The 16,952-nt window shown below is 44.0% G+C and overlaps 1 protein-coding gene across 1 annotated transcript in view; it reads left to right on the forward strand.

Annotated features, from left to right (window-relative positions):
• Positions 1 to 16,952, forward strand: part of thada (THADA armadillo repeat containing) — a 502,870-nt gene that overhangs the window by 12,674 nt on the left and 473,244 nt on the right. Inside the window, exons 4-6 of the mRNA XM_085980649.1 lie at positions 5,258 to 5,406; positions 6,998 to 7,030; positions 8,170 to 8,218. Coding sequence (XP_085836775.1) covers positions 5,258 to 5,406; positions 6,998 to 7,030; positions 8,170 to 8,218 — 231 coding nt within the window. The remainder of the gene's footprint in view (positions 1 to 5,257; positions 5,407 to 6,997; positions 7,031 to 8,169; positions 8,219 to 16,952) is intronic.

A 16,952-nucleotide genomic window follows, 5' to 3' on the forward strand; every position in this document is an offset into this window, starting at 1 on the left:
CAGTGTAGGGACCGGGTGCTAGGGTTTGGATGATCAGCCATGATCTCGTTGAATGGCGGAGCAGGCCCGAAGGGCCGAATGGCCTACTCCTGCTCCTATCTTCTATGTTTCTATGTTTTTGTTTTTATGTTCTACCCATATGGCCTCATTAGAGGAACCCGCTAATATATCATCCCTCCTTACAGCAGTAATTGACTCCTTAATTAATATTACACCCCCCTCTGTCTCGCCTGAAGATTCTATACCCCGGAATATTGAGCTGCCAGTCCTGACCCTCCCTCAACCATGTCTCCGTGATAGCAACAATATCGTACTCCCATGTGTTCAGCAACAACTTCAGTTGATCCACCTTATTTGCAAGACTCCTTGCATTAAAATAAATGCCTTCCAGCCTTGCCATATTCCCTTTTGCCTTCACATATTTGCTCTGCCTTCCCAGCTGACTTGTTTTTTCCTCCGTATTTGGCTGTAAATCACCCCCTACTATAGTTCCACTCTGTATCCCATCCCCCTGCCAAGTTAGTTTAAACCCCCCCCCAGCAGTGCTAGCAAACCTCCCCGCAAGGATATTGGTCCCCCTCTGGTTCAGGTGTAAACCGTCCGACTTGTACAAGTCCCACCTTTCCCAGAAGCAGACCCAGTGATCCAGGAAACTAAAGCCCTCCCTCCTGCACCATCCCTTTAGCCACGCATTCATCTGTTCTATCTTCCTATTCCTATACTCACTAGCACGTGGCACCGGGAGTAATCCAGAGATTACAACCTTTGAGGTCCTGCTCTTTAATCTTCCACCTAGCTCCCTAAATTCTTGCTGCAGGACCTCATCCCTCTTTTTACCTATGTCGTTGGTACCAATGTGGACCACGACCTCTGGCTGTTCACCCTCCCCTTCCAGAATGCCCTGCAGCCGCTCAGTGACATCCTTGACCCTGGCACCAGGGAGGCAACAAACCATCCTGGATTCACGTCTACGGCCACAGAAACGCCTATCTGTTCCCCTTACTATAGAATCCCCTACCACTATTACTCTCCCACTCTTTTTCCTCCCTTCCTGGGCAGCAGGAGCACCCCCAGTGCCAGGAAGTTGGCTGCTGCTGCCTTCCCCTGGTGAGTCATCCCCCCCAACAGTATCCAAAGCGGTATACCTGTTTGAGAGGGGAATGGTCACAGGGGTCTCCTGCACTACCTGCCTGCTTCTATTGCTCCGCCTGGTGGTCACCCATTTCCTTTCTTCCTGTGCAGCCCTACCCTGCGGTGTGACCAACTCACTAAACGTGTTATCCACGACCCTCTCAGCATCGTGAATGCTCAACAACCCATCCACCCGCAGCTGCAGCACCTCAATGCGGTCTGCTAGTAGCTGCAGCTGGATGCATTTCCGGCACACGTGGTCATCAGGGGCACCGGCAGTGTCCCTGAATTCCCACATAGAGCAAGAGGAGCATAACACGGGGCTGGGCTCTCCTGGCATGACTTACCCTTTAATTAATTTAAATTAATTCACTATCACCAATTTAAGATCTCTAAGGCGCTTGTATAGTCTACCAACAGTCCCTGCTACACCAGAAAAGACCCTAGTAACTATAAACTACAGAGTTAAAGTTTAAAAAAGAGAAATACTCACCAACCAATCACTTACCTGCTCCCTGGTGATGTCACACTCTGATTACTTTTTACCTCTCTCCCCGCTGCTGAGTTGGTATGCCTCACTGCTCCCTGGAACTGGTCTGGCCTTGGTGCTCTCTCCGGTTTTTATACCGGGCTCCTCCTCACCTCACTGCTCCCTGGAACTGGTCAGGCCTCGGTGCTCGCGCCGGTTTTTATACCGGGCTCCTCCTCGCCTCACTGCTCCCTGGAACTGGTCGGGCCTCGGTGCTCGCGCCGGTTTTTATACCGGGCTCCTCCTCGCCTCGCTGCTCCCTGGAGGAAGAGGTTGGTAAAGCAGAGTGCTGGTGAGGAGAGACGATGAGGGTCAGATTGAGGATGTTGGGAAAGGCAGACTCACTTTTCCTGTGCGGAGAAGGTCATGAAACCTCTTCCTGCACTGCAGCCAGGTTCTGCGGCACAGAGATTGAGTTGAACTCCTGGGAAAGGCAGACTCACTTTTCCTGTGCGGAGAAGGTCATGAAACCTCTTCCTGCACTGCAGCCACGTTCTGCGGCACAGAGATTGAGTTGAACTCCTGGGCCACTTGCAGCCACACAGCTTTAGTCTGCTGGGGAGGTTTTTTCCTCCCTGAGGAAGGGAAGAGCACCTCCTCATTTGATCTTGCTCCCTCCACCAGTGCTTGGAGGGAGCACACTTTGGCCTACTGCTGGACATAGTTGCTGAATGAAGTGATCACAACAATGGGCATAAAGTCTGGTCTCCAGAAGAAGCAAGGCTGCTTGCAGGCCTTAAATCCAGCAGCATTGATGACGTCATCAGAGGCAACTTTCTGTATGAAAAGACTCATTGGGCCAGGGGTTTCCATACACTGGAAATCAAGTGCCCAATTAGGGCAAAAATCGCACTTTTTTTCCCCACTTCACATCGGAGTCGGGGTCCTGACACGAAAACCACCTGACACGCACCAGCCTGCCCACACTGGCAAAATCGAGCCCTAAGTGTCTAAATGGGGTAGAGGAGCAGAGGGATTGGGGATACAGATACACAGATCACTAAAAGTGGCAACGCAGGTTAATAAGCCCATAAAAAAAGCAAACAAAGCACTGGGGCTCATTTCTAGAGGGATAGAATTGAAAAGCAGAGAAGAGATGTTAAACTTTTATAGAACCTTGGTTAGATCACACTTGGAGTATTGTGAACAGTTCTGGTTTCCATATTATAAAAATGATAGAGAGGCACTGGGAAAGATGCAAAAAAGATTTACTAGAATGAACTGAGAGGTTATACCTATTAGGAAGGATTGAACAGGCTGGGGCTCTCTTCTCAAGAAAAGAGAAGACTGAGGGGTGACCTGCTAGAAGTCTTTAAGATTATGACATGGTTTGATAGGGTAGACGTAGAGAAGGGGTTTCCACTTTCGGGGGAGATCAGAACCAGGAGTCATAAATATAAGATAGTCACTAATTAATAAATCCAATAGGGAATTCAGGAGAAACATCTTTACCCAGAGAGTGCTTAGAATGTGGAATTAGCTACCACAAGGAGTAGTTGAGGCAACTAGCATAGATGCAATTAAAGGAAGCTGGATAAACACGAGAGAGAAAGAAATAGAAGGATATGTTGATGGGGTTTAATGAAGAAGGATGGGAGGAGGCGCGTGTGGAGCATAAACACTGGTATAGATGGACCTGTTGGGCCAAATGGCCTGTTTCTGTGCTGTAAGTACTATGTAATAAGCAATTTATTACCTTGTCTAGTAATTTAAAAAACTTTGCACCCATTGTGTTAGAAAGCCCTTTGATCCCTGTCTGTGGGCAAGCAGTGGGCGATCAAAAGAGACTGGCAGACAGGCCTTTTGAAATAAGCAAGGAGAATTAGCATTTAGTTCTGAAGGCTTTATCCAGGCTCTCAGTCAAATGCTGGTGGAACAGTTAGAAGGCATGTTGTTGAAGTCAGCCCACTGATATGGGGAAGTGTGGCATGTTCTTTATTTTATATCAATAGGTGAAGATAGATTGTACTGTTTTTAAAATAAGTGATTCTCATCATGACTGCCATTCTGAGTATTCACTTTATTGTGACATAAAGCAGCTTATTGATTCATATAGAGCCTCACCTCACCAATTGTCCATTGTCAGTAGGAACATTCGTGTGAAAGATAAGAATATCTAATCTAGATCATAAAAAGATGCTATTGTTATGCCTCTGGGTTACTCTATTGTGCAAGTAGATACAGAGCAGTGGGAGTCAACTCCCTTAAAAGTATTACTCTTGGTCCCCCTATGGGAGGGGAGCAAGTGACACCACAGTATCTGAGTAAGTATTTATGGCAGACCCAAAATTGTAACAGTTGTTATATTTGCATTATCTGAAGGGATGATTGTTAACTTAACACTTACTCTTGAAATCTCATCTCGTTTGTCAGAAATTTTCAGTGTTCATGTTGTGATTTTGAATCTTCAGTTTAAATTAAAATGCATTTTATAATAAACCTGTGTTGTGGAATACTTTAAACCAACACTCAACACAAGGTTTTAGATCGATAGTCAAGTTGTCTTTATTGCACCGGTGGGGAGACAATCTGCTCTGTCTTAGCCAGATTTCTCCAAATTGGTACAGCAGACACTGCATTTTTATACATTACAACACATGTCCAGCTCATTCAAAATTCATTCCTGCCACCTGATTGGACCTTGGCCCGCATGCATCTTCACTGATTGGTTGCCTATGCCGCGTTACATTAAAGTACCGCCTTTATTATCGGAGAAGTATATGTCCATTATCCCCCAAGCTGTTGTTGCACCTATGACCTTTGTTTATGCCAGATGGGGTCTCATCAACATTGTACTTCTGACTCATTGTCCTCCTTTCCTGCCTCTCTAGGCCTCTTTACTTCCAACTCATTGTTTTACTTTCCTGTCAGAACAGAACTTACATCCTCTAGGCCTCTTATGGTCCCACGTCCGGCTAGGTTATCTCAACTGCCAGTTCAGCAACTTAGAAAAAGCTTACTACTGCAAAGGCCTATTACATTATTGTCTTTATTACACCATTCAGTGAAACTGCCAGCGATGTCAGTTTAACTCTTTCCCCACTGCAACCTGGTTAAGTTTTGGTGATGGGTTGTTGGAGAGCAGTGAAAATGGAGTTATATACTGTGTGGTTTGGGAAATTTTACTTAAATTATATGTCAACCTTTTAGCCAATAGTATGCTAATGTTACTCCCATCAGTGAGTAATGTAATTTCATCATCACTGTGTCCAACCTAATTTAAATGTACAGTTTCTATTTTCTTTGGATTTGAAATGTTTGCATTTCTGTCAGAAGTTAGCTAGCTATTTATGCAGGATGTGATTCAACAGCGTACCTCATCTCTGATGTCTTTTGAGCTATCATCATCTGATACAATGTACATTGTTTGTCTTGCTTGTTAATATGGTACAAATAATTTAATGTAAATCCCTCGTATAGCAACACTATATATGAGGCCTGCTGAGCTACATCTGTTGTATAATGGCTCCCACAAAGTGGGTCTTGTACTGCATTTAAGCATTTAAAAATGAAGTACACCCACACCAAGATGCTTATTTTTTAATATTTTCGCACAAAAGGCTTCATTCAAACTTAACACGAATGTTCTTTTTGCAGTGCACTGAGCAGCATTCCTGAAGACCTGAAGGAAGAAGTGGTTAGCTGCCTCGTCAATTGCCTGAGGAAAGAACTGTTGACCGTGGATAAATCCCATATTAGGAAAATGATTGATTCCATTGCAGCATGTATGGAGAATTTTAGCCTGGGTAAGATTGATCAAGTGCTTGAGCTTGAATAATTTTATATTCTGGACTTTCTACATGGTGTAAGGGGTTCCGTTCCCTTCCTCCTTAGTGTTTCTTGGACCCCGGAATTACAAGAACAGAATACACGCGACAAACAGGTTTTGGCTCAACCTTAAATTTGTTAGTTTATTAAACCAACAAAACCACAGTACAAACTCCTTTTATGATTGTTTTGACTGAAACTTAATTATTACAAACCAGTACAAACCCCTTTATGATTTGACTGAAACTTACAATCACCCACGCAGCTGGTTGTTACCGGTGTTGATTTTAGGCCTGGAACCAGAGATGACCTGACTGCAGTGCCCACACTTCGATGTTGTCTTTTCTTAGTGTCCCAGTCCTGCTATCACACACCTCGGGCGTAGATTGAGTTAACAACCGGCTGGAATGCTTGGTCTTCACATCTCGTTATCTTGTTCTTCCAATCTCCTGAGCTATGCAGATCTGCAAGGTCAGAGACAAAACTCCTTATCTCCTCGATAGCAAATACCTCTTAATGTCTCTTTTTTGTTCTCTCCCAGCCCGGCCTCTTAATCCATTTCATTCCCTGTGCCTCTATTAGTCTTGATAAAGGGTTTTGACCCGAAACGTCGACTCTAATTTCTCCACGGATGTTGCCTGGCCTGCTGAGTTTTTCCAGCATTTTCTGTTGTTACTCCTTATCTCCTCCCCTGCTGTTTACACAGCAGAAAGATAATGTGATTCCCCTTACAGTGATGGACGCTTAGCTTATAGCATTGTTCAAGTGTTAATGCTCCTTCCATTCTTGTCAAGAACTGATCGTTGTTTATAATTGCAGTTAACTTGTGGTATTGTCCAGTTGTTAATGTTCTCCAAACCGATCATGAATCAGGGTTTCAGGTAACTCATTTCCTCTGTACATTGAGGTTAACTGTTTCATGTCCTTCAATGGCCTTTTTAAAAGTTGATGTTCCTCCTATATTTTGCATTGTTCTTTAGTGGAGGGTACGCAACTGACTTGTACATAGACTTAGAACCATAGAAGCTTACAATGCAGAAGGAGGCTATTTAACTCATCATGTTTGTGTTGGCTCTTTGCTTAAAGCAATTCAAAACGAATTCTACTATCCCACATTCTCCCTATAGCCCAGTATCTTCCCCTGCTTCAAATATTTATCCAATTTTCCTTGAAAAATGCAATGGTCTCAGACTCCACCACACCCTGTGATAAAGCATTCCATGCTTCAACGGCCCTCTGTTAAAGGAATTTCTCCTAACTCCACTCCTTATTCTTTCTCTTGGTGATAATTTAAAATTGAGCACCCCTCATCACTGACTTCTCAACCAGCGGAAATAGCCTTTCTTATTTCTTCTATCAGAAAGTAATTAGGTTTTGCCAAGCTTGGATTTTAAAAACCTGAACGGTTGTAGAAGGAAGGAAAGACTGAGGGAGATGAAGTGTTCTACTGATCTGAGGTCCTGGACAAGAATGAATAGGAAACTGCATGTTGAGATTTGACATTTTCCTTTTCTTATTATGATGCATGTTCAATAAAGTAACCACTCTAATTTGGTTTTGTCTTCACAGGTGAAAAGTGCATGCAGTGTATCTACCTGGAGGGTAGGTTATTCTGTTTTATATTTTTGGTTTAGAATATTGTTCTCTTACACATGTCCATTTTATTTTGTTGCAATTATCCCACTTCCCCTGAAATCTGTACTTAGTCTTGACTCTCCTTGTGCACTACATTATGAATCTTGTCATCAATGTCAAACTGATTAATTTAAACAAATTTGCCATTGGTTCAATTAGCTAGTCCTAGTGTTCGTGATCACATGTGAACAATTGTTTAAGACTAAATGCAATGCTTTGCTTTGAAAAGAATTTCAGTTTGGTTTGGGTCTTTCAGAGATACCTTTGAGGTTTCAGTGGCATCAGTCGCTCTCTGAAGCGGTCTGAGAATCTTCATTTTATGGAAATTGACTTGCACTGCCCTATCTCTACTTGGACAACAGCATTCCCTGGCAATCTGGACTGGATATTAGGGCTTTTTGCATATTTGTTTCTTCAATCTCTCTGAAGGAGGACTGACTTAATGCTAACTAAGGCAAAGTTTGGTTTGAATCATAAACTCCTTAATTCCATAGGATGGTGAAATGCACCGAGTAATAGATATGATCAGAGTTGCTTAGTTGAAACAATGCCACTTGTATCTGCATAATTATACAAAATAAAGAATATGTGATTCTACCCCCACTTCAGTGGGCCATCTTCGTTAACTTAATCAGAATTATCCCGCTGCAGTCCCAGGGCAGAACCACTGGCCCTGCAGCCCCTTGTCTTTTGCAGCCTTTTGCCACTTGCAGCTGCCCATCTCCAAAAGTCTGGCTGCCTTCATTGGTGCCCGTTTTGTGTTCTTAAAAGTCTCTCATCTATGTTAAAAAGCCTGACGGCTCACAGACCGATAGAGATCAAAGGGTTTTCGAACACAACGGTGAGAAGTGTCTTTCCGAATCCTCAGACAAACGAATGAATCAATTGTTGTTTAAACTCTGAGAGAAGTAACTTCCAAATTAGCATATTAACCACCTTTAACCTAAGAGCCTTTTTATATAAAAAATAAACATGAGAATACACATTGCTTTAAATGTGGAAAAATGGTCAGCATGTTCAGAAATGTGACCGGTACAGATTAACTTGGAAATAATTGAGGTAATTTGTAAAATTGCTGCTGTAACTATTTCTACTTTACTTTGTAGTTCTTCAGTTTCTGCATATGGCATTGGTGGATTTTAAGTTACAAAATAAGTAAGTATTTCGAATATTTAAATTTATTCGTTCAGGATTGCAAATAAAACTATTTCAAATGTGATGAGACTTGGAATTATGAGAGTTAAGCAAAAGTCACCTATGAACATGTGATTCAGGATTGTAAAATTACTGAATTTGGTGCTAAACTACACTTATTTTATGCTGCACTTATATTAAGATGTTGCAGTCACCCTTGACTCAAATGGTAGTGTTACACGATAAATGAGATCATAGAAGTGCCTTGGGTAGTGTGGAAACCCATTTCACGAGGTGTTTTACCTGCACTGATAGCTCATACATACGAATTAGTAGCAGGAGTAGGTCACACGGCCCCTCGAGCCTGCTCTGCCATTCAATAAGATCATGGCTGATCCGATTACTCCACATTCCCGCCTACCCCCGATAACCTTTCACCCCCTTGCTTATCGAGAATCTATCTACCTCTGCCGTAAAAATATTCAAAGATCCTGCTTCCACCACCCTCTGAGGAAGAGAGTTCCAAAGACTCACGACCCTCTGAGAAATAATTTCTCTTCATCTCTGTCTTAAATGGGCGACTCCTTATTTTTAAACAATGACCCCTAGTTCTAGATTCTCCCACAAGTTACTTCCTCAAAGAACTCTAATAAATTGGTTAAACATGATTTCCCTTTCACAAAACCATGTTGACTCTGCCTGATTTTCTTGAACTTTTCTAAGTGCCCTGCTATAACATCTTTAATAATAGCTTCTAACATCTTCCCTATGACCGATGTTAGGTTAACTGGCCTGTAGTTTCCTGCTTTCTGTCTCCCTCCCATTTTGAATAAAGGAGTTACATTCGCTATTTTCCAATCTAATGGAACCTTCCCCGGATCTAGGGAATTTTGGAAAATTAAAATCAATGCATCACCTATCTCGCCAGCCACTTCTTTGTAGGATGAAGTCCATCAGGACCCGGGGACTTGTCAGCCCGCAGCTCCAACAATTTGCTCAGTACCACTTCCCTGGTGATTGTAATTTTCTTGAGTTCCTCCCTCCCTTCTATTTCCTGATTTACAGCTATTTCTGGGATGTTACTTCTATCCTCTATAGTGAAGACCAATGCAAAATACCTGTTCAATTCAACTGCCATCTCCTTATTTTCCATTAATTCGCCAGACTCACTTTTTATAGGACCGATGTGTTAAGTCCGTGAATGATTGAGACACAGACTAGCAGGAGAGAAAACAAACAGATCTTTACTGGTGCAAGGCAATAACGAAACTAAACAACCGAGGCTCTCTAGTGCCTTTTATACAGGGGTGGTCACTGCCGGTACTGCAGTCTGAGACCAGTTATTCTCTTAAAGGTACATACACAACAATTCCTCCCCTTTTAGATAAACAGTACATAACATTCATTTAACAACTAAATGATAACGAATTACAATCACAATTACTGTTACTAGATACAGTGGTTAAGTTTAAGCAATTATAAGTTCAGTCTTTGAGGAGGCTTCCTGATTCTGTCTGGATAACGCCTCTTTGGGGTAACAGGTTCTTCTGGCAATGTTGAGTCGGGATCAATGTCCTTGTTTGGTTCATCTGCTTCCAATATTACCGGTTCTGCGGTAGCTGCAATTGGAACGTCGATTTCATTACCAGGTGTATCAGATCGTGGTGTGGAGTTGACGTTTTCCAGTGACTCTAGAATCTGGTCAGCATGGCGTCTTACAATGCTCTCTCCAACGTCCACGGTATACATGAGAGGTCCTTGTCGTGTACAAATCGTTCCTGGCTGCCATTTCTCAGTGCGGTAGTCCCGGGCCAAAACTGGTTGACCTATCTTAAAACTCCTGGTCGGCCTTTCATTCATATTCTGAAACTGCCTGTTCTCCACATCTCTTCGGACGTTTGGCTTAACCAAATCCAAGCGGCATCGTAGTCTTCGATTGAAGAACATCATGGCTGGAGTTTGGTTGGTAACCGCATGTGTCGCATTCCGGTAGGCAAACAAGAAGTTATCCACCTTGTGTTGTAGGGGTATATCTTCATTACACATTGCCTTGATAGCCTTCTTAAATGTTTGGACAAACCTCTCGGCCAATCCATTAGTGGCTGGATGATATGGTGCAGATGTGTAATGCTTAACACCATTGTTCTTTAAGAACCTCCGGAACTCTTCAGACACAAACTGTGGGCCATTGTCAGAGCAAATCTGTTCAGGCAGCCCATTCCTGGCGAATATGGTTCGTAAAACTGTGAGAGTTTTTTCCGTGGTGGTTGAGGACATTTTTATTACCTCTGGCCACTTTGAATGTGCATCCACCGCAATTAAAAACATCGAGTCCATGAAGGGACCAGCAAAATCAATGTGCACCCTTTGCCATGGAGATGAGGGCCACTCCCATGGATGCAGAGGAGCTTGTGGTGGGACGTTTTGGACCTTCTGGCATCCTGCACAGCTCTTGGTCATCTCTTCAATTTCTCTATCGATTCCCGGCCACCACACAAACGCTCTGGCTAAGCTCTTCATTTTTACCCCACCCAGATGACCCTCATGAAGCTCATTGAGCACTCTATCCGTCAACTTAGGTGGAATTACTACTCTGGATCCACACATCAAGGTTCCTCTGCACACTGACAGCTGTTCTCTTCTTGGCGAAAATGCTGGCAGCAGTGGTTCGCCATGTGCTGGCCATCCCTTCACCGTTAAATCATAGACCCGTGATACTGTCGGGTCATTCCGTGTTTCCTTTTCTATGTTTGCATTCGTCACAGGGAGACATTCGACTATGGTCGAGTGGAATAACTCCATTGGATCCACTGCAAGGTCTTCTTCTTCCACCGTCGGCAACGGTAGACGTGACAATCCATCAGCATTTCCATGCTGTTTAGTTCCTTTGTACTCTGTCATATTGGTGTGCCCCTAGGAAAAGGGACCATCTCTGCAGCCGTTGTGCTGTCATTATCGGTACGCCCTTCTGAGGGTTGAAAATGGAGACAAGAGGTTGATGATCGGTTAGTAGAGTAAATTTTTGACTGTGCAGATAGTGATTGAACTTCTTCACCCCCCACACTAGGCTGAGGGCCTCTGTCAATCTGGGCGTAGTTACGCTCGGCAGAAGTTAACGAGCATGACGCAAAAGCTATCGGCCTCTCCAAACCATCAAGGAATTTATGTGACAGTACCGCCCCAATGCCGTAGGGAGACGCATCACACGCCAGCCTGATTGGCAGTGCTGCGTTGTAGTGATCCAAAATAACAACAGAAAACGCTGGAAAAACTCAGCAGGTCAGGCAACATCCGTGGAGAGAAATTTGAGTTGACGTTTCGGGTTGGACCATTTTCTGTTGTTATTTCGGATTTCCAACATCTGCAGTATTTTGCTATCGTGTAGTGATCCAATACTTCCTTCGAAGTGATTAAGTCCTTACTCTTCTGAAAAGCACGTTTACAATCATCGCTCCATTTCCATGCTACCCCCGTTCGCAGCAGGGCGTTCAGTGGGTGCAGAATTGTCGACAAATTCGGCAAAAACTTATGATAGTAATTCACCAATCCGAGGAATGACCTCAATTGCGACACATTTTCAGGCGCTGGGGCCTTAACAACCGCTTCAATTTTGTCAGGGGACTTATGTAACCCCTCTTCATCAATCACGTGGCCACAATACGATATCTGTTTCTTAAAAAATTCGCTTGGGGCGGTTGGCTCGCAGCCCATGTTCCCGTAGTCTAGTGAGCACCTGTTCTAGGTTGTTAAGGTGTTCACTGTCATCTTCACCTGTGACAAGGATGTCGTCCAAGTAACACTGAGTCCCCGGAATCCCTTGCAGGACTTGTTCCATCGCTCTTTGCCATATCGCCGGAGCCGATGCTACTCCGAATACCAATCGATGATACTGGTAAAGACCTTTGTGAGTGTTTATCGTAAGATACTTCCTAGAGGACTCTTCAACCTCCATCTGCAAATATGCTTGTGCTAGGTCAATTTTTGTAAAACGCTTCCTTCCAGACAGCGAGGCGAAGATGTCTTCTATCCTTGGAAGAGGATATTGTACTGTGCGAAGGACAGGGCTCACCGTCACCTTGAAATCCCCACAGATGCGAATCTTCCTTGGCTCTCTGGACTTATTGCTTAACGTTTTCTTCATGACAGGAACGATGGGTGTCGCCCACTCGCTCCAGTCGACCTTAGACAACACGCCCGCCTTCTCCAGATTCTCCAGCTCTGCCTCGACGGCTGGGCGAATTGCATATGGTACCGGTCTCGCTTTGAAAAACTTGGGAACTGCATTCTCTTCTATTTTTAACGAGGCGGTTACGCCTTTAAGCGTGCCCAGTTCTTGTTGAAATACCTCTTTGGCGTTAGCTAAGATTGTTGACAATCGTCCAGGAGTGACGTCTTCATCTTTTTTACCGTCCACTGTCATTGCATGAATGGAATGCTAATCTAAGTTTATCTTCCTGATCCATTCCCGTCCCAATAACGGTGGTCCACCATTTGGCAGTATGTAGAGATACAATTTCCGTATTTTCTTGCCGTTGTATTCGACAGGCACCCTTATTTTTCCTCTGGGGTATACTTTTTGCCCCGTATATGTCCTCAAGACGATGGATGTCTCTCTCAAGGGTATGTGTGAAAATAGCCGCTCGTAGTCTCGTCGATTCATGACGGTTAGCGCTGATCCTGTATCCAATTCCATTTTAACTTGGGACCCTGCTATCGTGAGAGCAACCCAAATGGTTCGGTGATCCTCTTTTGCGATTACATTGTGAAGTTTGAGACAGCTTAGTCTCCTGTTACTGGATTCACTATCGCTCATCTGGTCTTTGGAACTACTGTCCGTCATCTTTTGTACTTTCTTGTACGGTTCCTTAGTAGCCTTTTTGTTGTCGCTGGTCTTCCCAGACCTACAAACTCGTGCAATGTGTCCAATCTTCCCGCATTGTCTGCATATTTTGTCTTTGGACCAGCAGTCCTTCTGGTCATGGTTAGTTCTGCCGCAGCGATAACATTTTGCAAATCCCCGTGTCATTTCGTGGTTGCCGTATTCCTGTGGTTTTTGTTGAATTTCTGCAACTCCCCTGGCTGCTGCTTCATACGATACTGCCACGCTGAAAGCCTTATCTAGCGTCAGCGTTTTTTCTGCGAGTAACTTCTTCTGTGTTCCTTCACTCAGGAGTCCACAGACAAATTTGTCCCGTAGGGTATCTGCCAGTCCTGCTCCGAACTGGCAGTGCTTTGATAGCTTGCGTAGTTCCGTAAGATACTCAGCATTGCTCTCATCTTTGTGCTGAGTTCTCCTGTGGAATTTAAATCTTTCTGCTATCAACAGCGGTGCAGGGTTTAAGTGCTCCTGTAGAACAGCAACAATTTTGTTAAAACTCTTCGCCTTCGGTTTGGCTGGCGTAATCAGGTCCCACAATAGGCCGTACGTTCTAGCACCCATTAAGTTTAACAATATCGATGCCTTTTTCCCCTCCGCTATATCGTTTGCCTCGAAATATACCTCGACTCTTTCCACATACGCGGTCCAGTCCTCTATTGTATTACCAAAAGCAGTGATACAGCCAGTCTTCGGCATCTTGCAAATCTAAAATGGCGCCTCCCGCGCTTTGCCGCCTTCCCCGCTGTTGTTAGCGCTACTTTCCACGGTTTCTTGCGCATATTCTTTTTTTTAAATTATTTTCCCGTCGTGGAGCGGACCCTCTAGGACACTTCCCTCCCTCTTCTTAGGTCCGAACGCTGCCCAGCTTCGAAACACCGGCCGCGCCCTGTGTGCTCCACGCTCTCTCTCTCCTCGCTTCCCGACTCGCTGCCCGGCCCCGTTGAAAGGCCACCCGATCGAGCTTCAGCCCGCCGCAGCCCAGGAAGGATCAGAGCACTACCTGCCACCAGCCCGATTAGCTGGGAAACCACGGACCGAGGAACCCAGCCTGGCTCTGGACAGTCTCTCCTGCAAGTTTTGAAATCGATGATTGACGGTCGACGCCCGTTTCTCGAGTTTCAATGGACTTTTTTTTTCTTTCTTCTGGCTCCGACCTTCAACGTCGTCGGAGCTGCTGCTGAGTTGCAGGTAAGTTCGTTTCTAACTCGTCGCCAGTGTTAAGTCCGTGAATGATTGAGACACAGACTAGCAGGAGAGAAAACAAACAGATCTTTACTGGTGCAAGGCAATAACGAAACTAAACAACCGAGGCTCTCTAGTGCCTTTTATACAGGGGTGGTCACTGCCGGTACTGCAGTCTGAGACCAGTTATTCTCTTAAAGGTACATACACAATACGATGCTCACTTTGTTAACTTTTTAAATTATCTGTAGAAACTCTTACTATCTTTTTATATTTCTAGCTAGCTTTCTCTCATGCTCTAATTTTTCTCTCCTTATTAATCTTTTAGTCATTCTTTGCTGTTTTTTATATTCTGTCCAATCTTCTGACCTGCCACCCATCTTTGCGCAATTATATGCTTTTTCTTTAAGTTTGATACTATCTTTAACTTTTTTAGTTAATCACGGGTAGTGGGTCCTCCCCTTGGAATTTTTCTTTCTCGTTGGAATATATATTCTGTGTATTCTGAAATATCCCCTTAAATGTCTGCCACTGCAACTCTATTGACCTATCCCTTAACCTAATTTAAAATGTTCACTTTAGCTAGCTCTGCTTTTGTGCCCTCATAATTGCCCTTATTTAAGTTTAAAATACTAGTCTTGGACCCACTCTTCTCTCCCTCAAACTGTCATCCTACTGAACTCCACAAATAAACTCTAAAGCCTGCACATCTGCCAATGCACTTTATTATGGTTATGTTTATGTTAATATACTACAAGCCAAATGTATGTTGAATGTTTAAATGTCTTAATCCAAATGTACACTCTCGGGAGCCGCAAGCCTACATTTCGTTGTACTGCACTTGTGCACTGACAATGACAATAAAAGTTGATTTGATTTGAATGTAAAATTCAATCATATTATGATCGCTGCCACCTAGGGGCGTCTTTACTATGAGGTCATTAATTAATCCTATCTCATTGCACAATACCAGGTCTAGTACAGCCTGCTCTCTGGCTGGCTCCAGAACGTGCTGTTCTAAGAAACTATCCCAAAAACATTCTATGAACTCCTCATCTAGGCTACCTTTGCCCATCTGATTTTTCCAGTCTATGTAGATTAAAATCCCCCATGATTATTGCCGTACCTTTCTGACAAACTCCCATTATTTAAGAACATAAGAAGTAGGAGCAGGAGTAGGCCATACGGCCCCTCGGGCCTGCTCCGCCATTCCAATAGGATCATGGCTGATCCAAATCTAGACTCACGTCCACTTCCCTGCCCTCTCCCCGTAACCCCTAATTCCCTTATCTGCTAGGAAACTGTCTATCTCCATTTTAAATTTATTTAATGTTGCAGCTTCCGCAGCTCTCTGGGGTAGCAAATTCCATAGATTTACTACCCTCTGAGTGAAGAAGTTTCTCCTCATCTCAGTTTTGAAAGGGCAGCCCCTTATTCTTAGATTATGCCCCCTAGTTCTAGTCTCACCCATCAGTGGAAACATCCTCACCGCATCCACCCGATCAAGCCCCCTCACAATCTTATATGTTTTGATAAGATCGCCTCTCATTCTTCTGAACTCCAATGATTAGAGGCCCAACCTACTCAACCTTTCCTCATACGCCAACCCCCTCATCTCCGGAATCAACCGAGTGAACCTTCTCTGAACTGCCTCGAGAGCAAGTATATCTTTTCTTAAATATGGAAACCAAAACTGTACGTGTGGTTACTGTTAGGTGGCCTGTACACCACTCCCACAAGTGACTTCTTGCCTTTATCATTTCTCATCTCTACCCAAACCGCTTCTACATCCTGGTTTCTTGAGCTTAGGTCATCCCTCTCAATTGTGCCAATACCATAATTAATTAACAGAGCCACCCCTCCACCTTTTCCTAGCTTCTTGTCCTTCCTAAATGTCAAGTACCCTTCAATATTCAGGTCCCAATCTATGTCATCCTGCAGCCATGTTTCTGTAATGGCTATCAGATCGTACTTATTTATTTCTATTTGCGCTATCGGTTCATCTGTTTTGTTTCGAATGCTACGTGCATTCAGATGCAGTTTTGTCCTTTTTATTATTTTTGTAACCTCTAGCTTTATCTGTTGGTTTACTCTTAGATGTGTACTCTCTATCCCTTCCTGTCATGGTCTGTTATAATTTCCCATATTAATACCTTTCTCTCTTGCCTTGTCTCTACACTTTGATTTAGCACATCTTCCCAAATTTGATCCCTTGTCCCCACTATTTAGTTTAAAGCCCTCTCTACCGCCCTAGTTATACGACTTGCCAGAACACTGGTCCCAGCACAGTTCAGGTGAAGACCGTCCCAACGATACAGATCCCACTTTCCCCAGTACTGGTGCCAGTGCCCCAGGAATCAAAACACATTTCTCCCACACCAGTCTTTGAGCCACGCATTCATCTCTCTAATTTTATTTACCCAATGACATCATTACCCTTGAGGTTCTGCTTTTTAATTTAGCCCCTAGCTGCTCATACTCTCTCAGCAGAACCTCCTTTCCTAGTTCTACCTATGCCATTGGTACCTACGTGGACCATGACCACTGGCTCCTCACCCTCCCATTGCAAGTTCCTCTTCAGCCCAGAGCAGATGTCCAGAACCCTGGCACCGGGCAGGCAACACAGCCGTCTGGACTCTCGCTCTTGGCCGCAGAGAACTGTATCTATCCCCCTGACTATGCTGTCCCCTATTA

This window comes from Somniosus microcephalus, chromosome 3 (genome assembly GCF_052327205.1).
Source record: "Somniosus microcephalus isolate GS21.2 chromosome 3, FLI_Smic_1.0, whole genome shotgun sequence".
Classification (NCBI taxonomy): domain Eukaryota; kingdom Metazoa; phylum Chordata; class Chondrichthyes; order Squaliformes; family Somniosidae; genus Somniosus; species Somniosus microcephalus.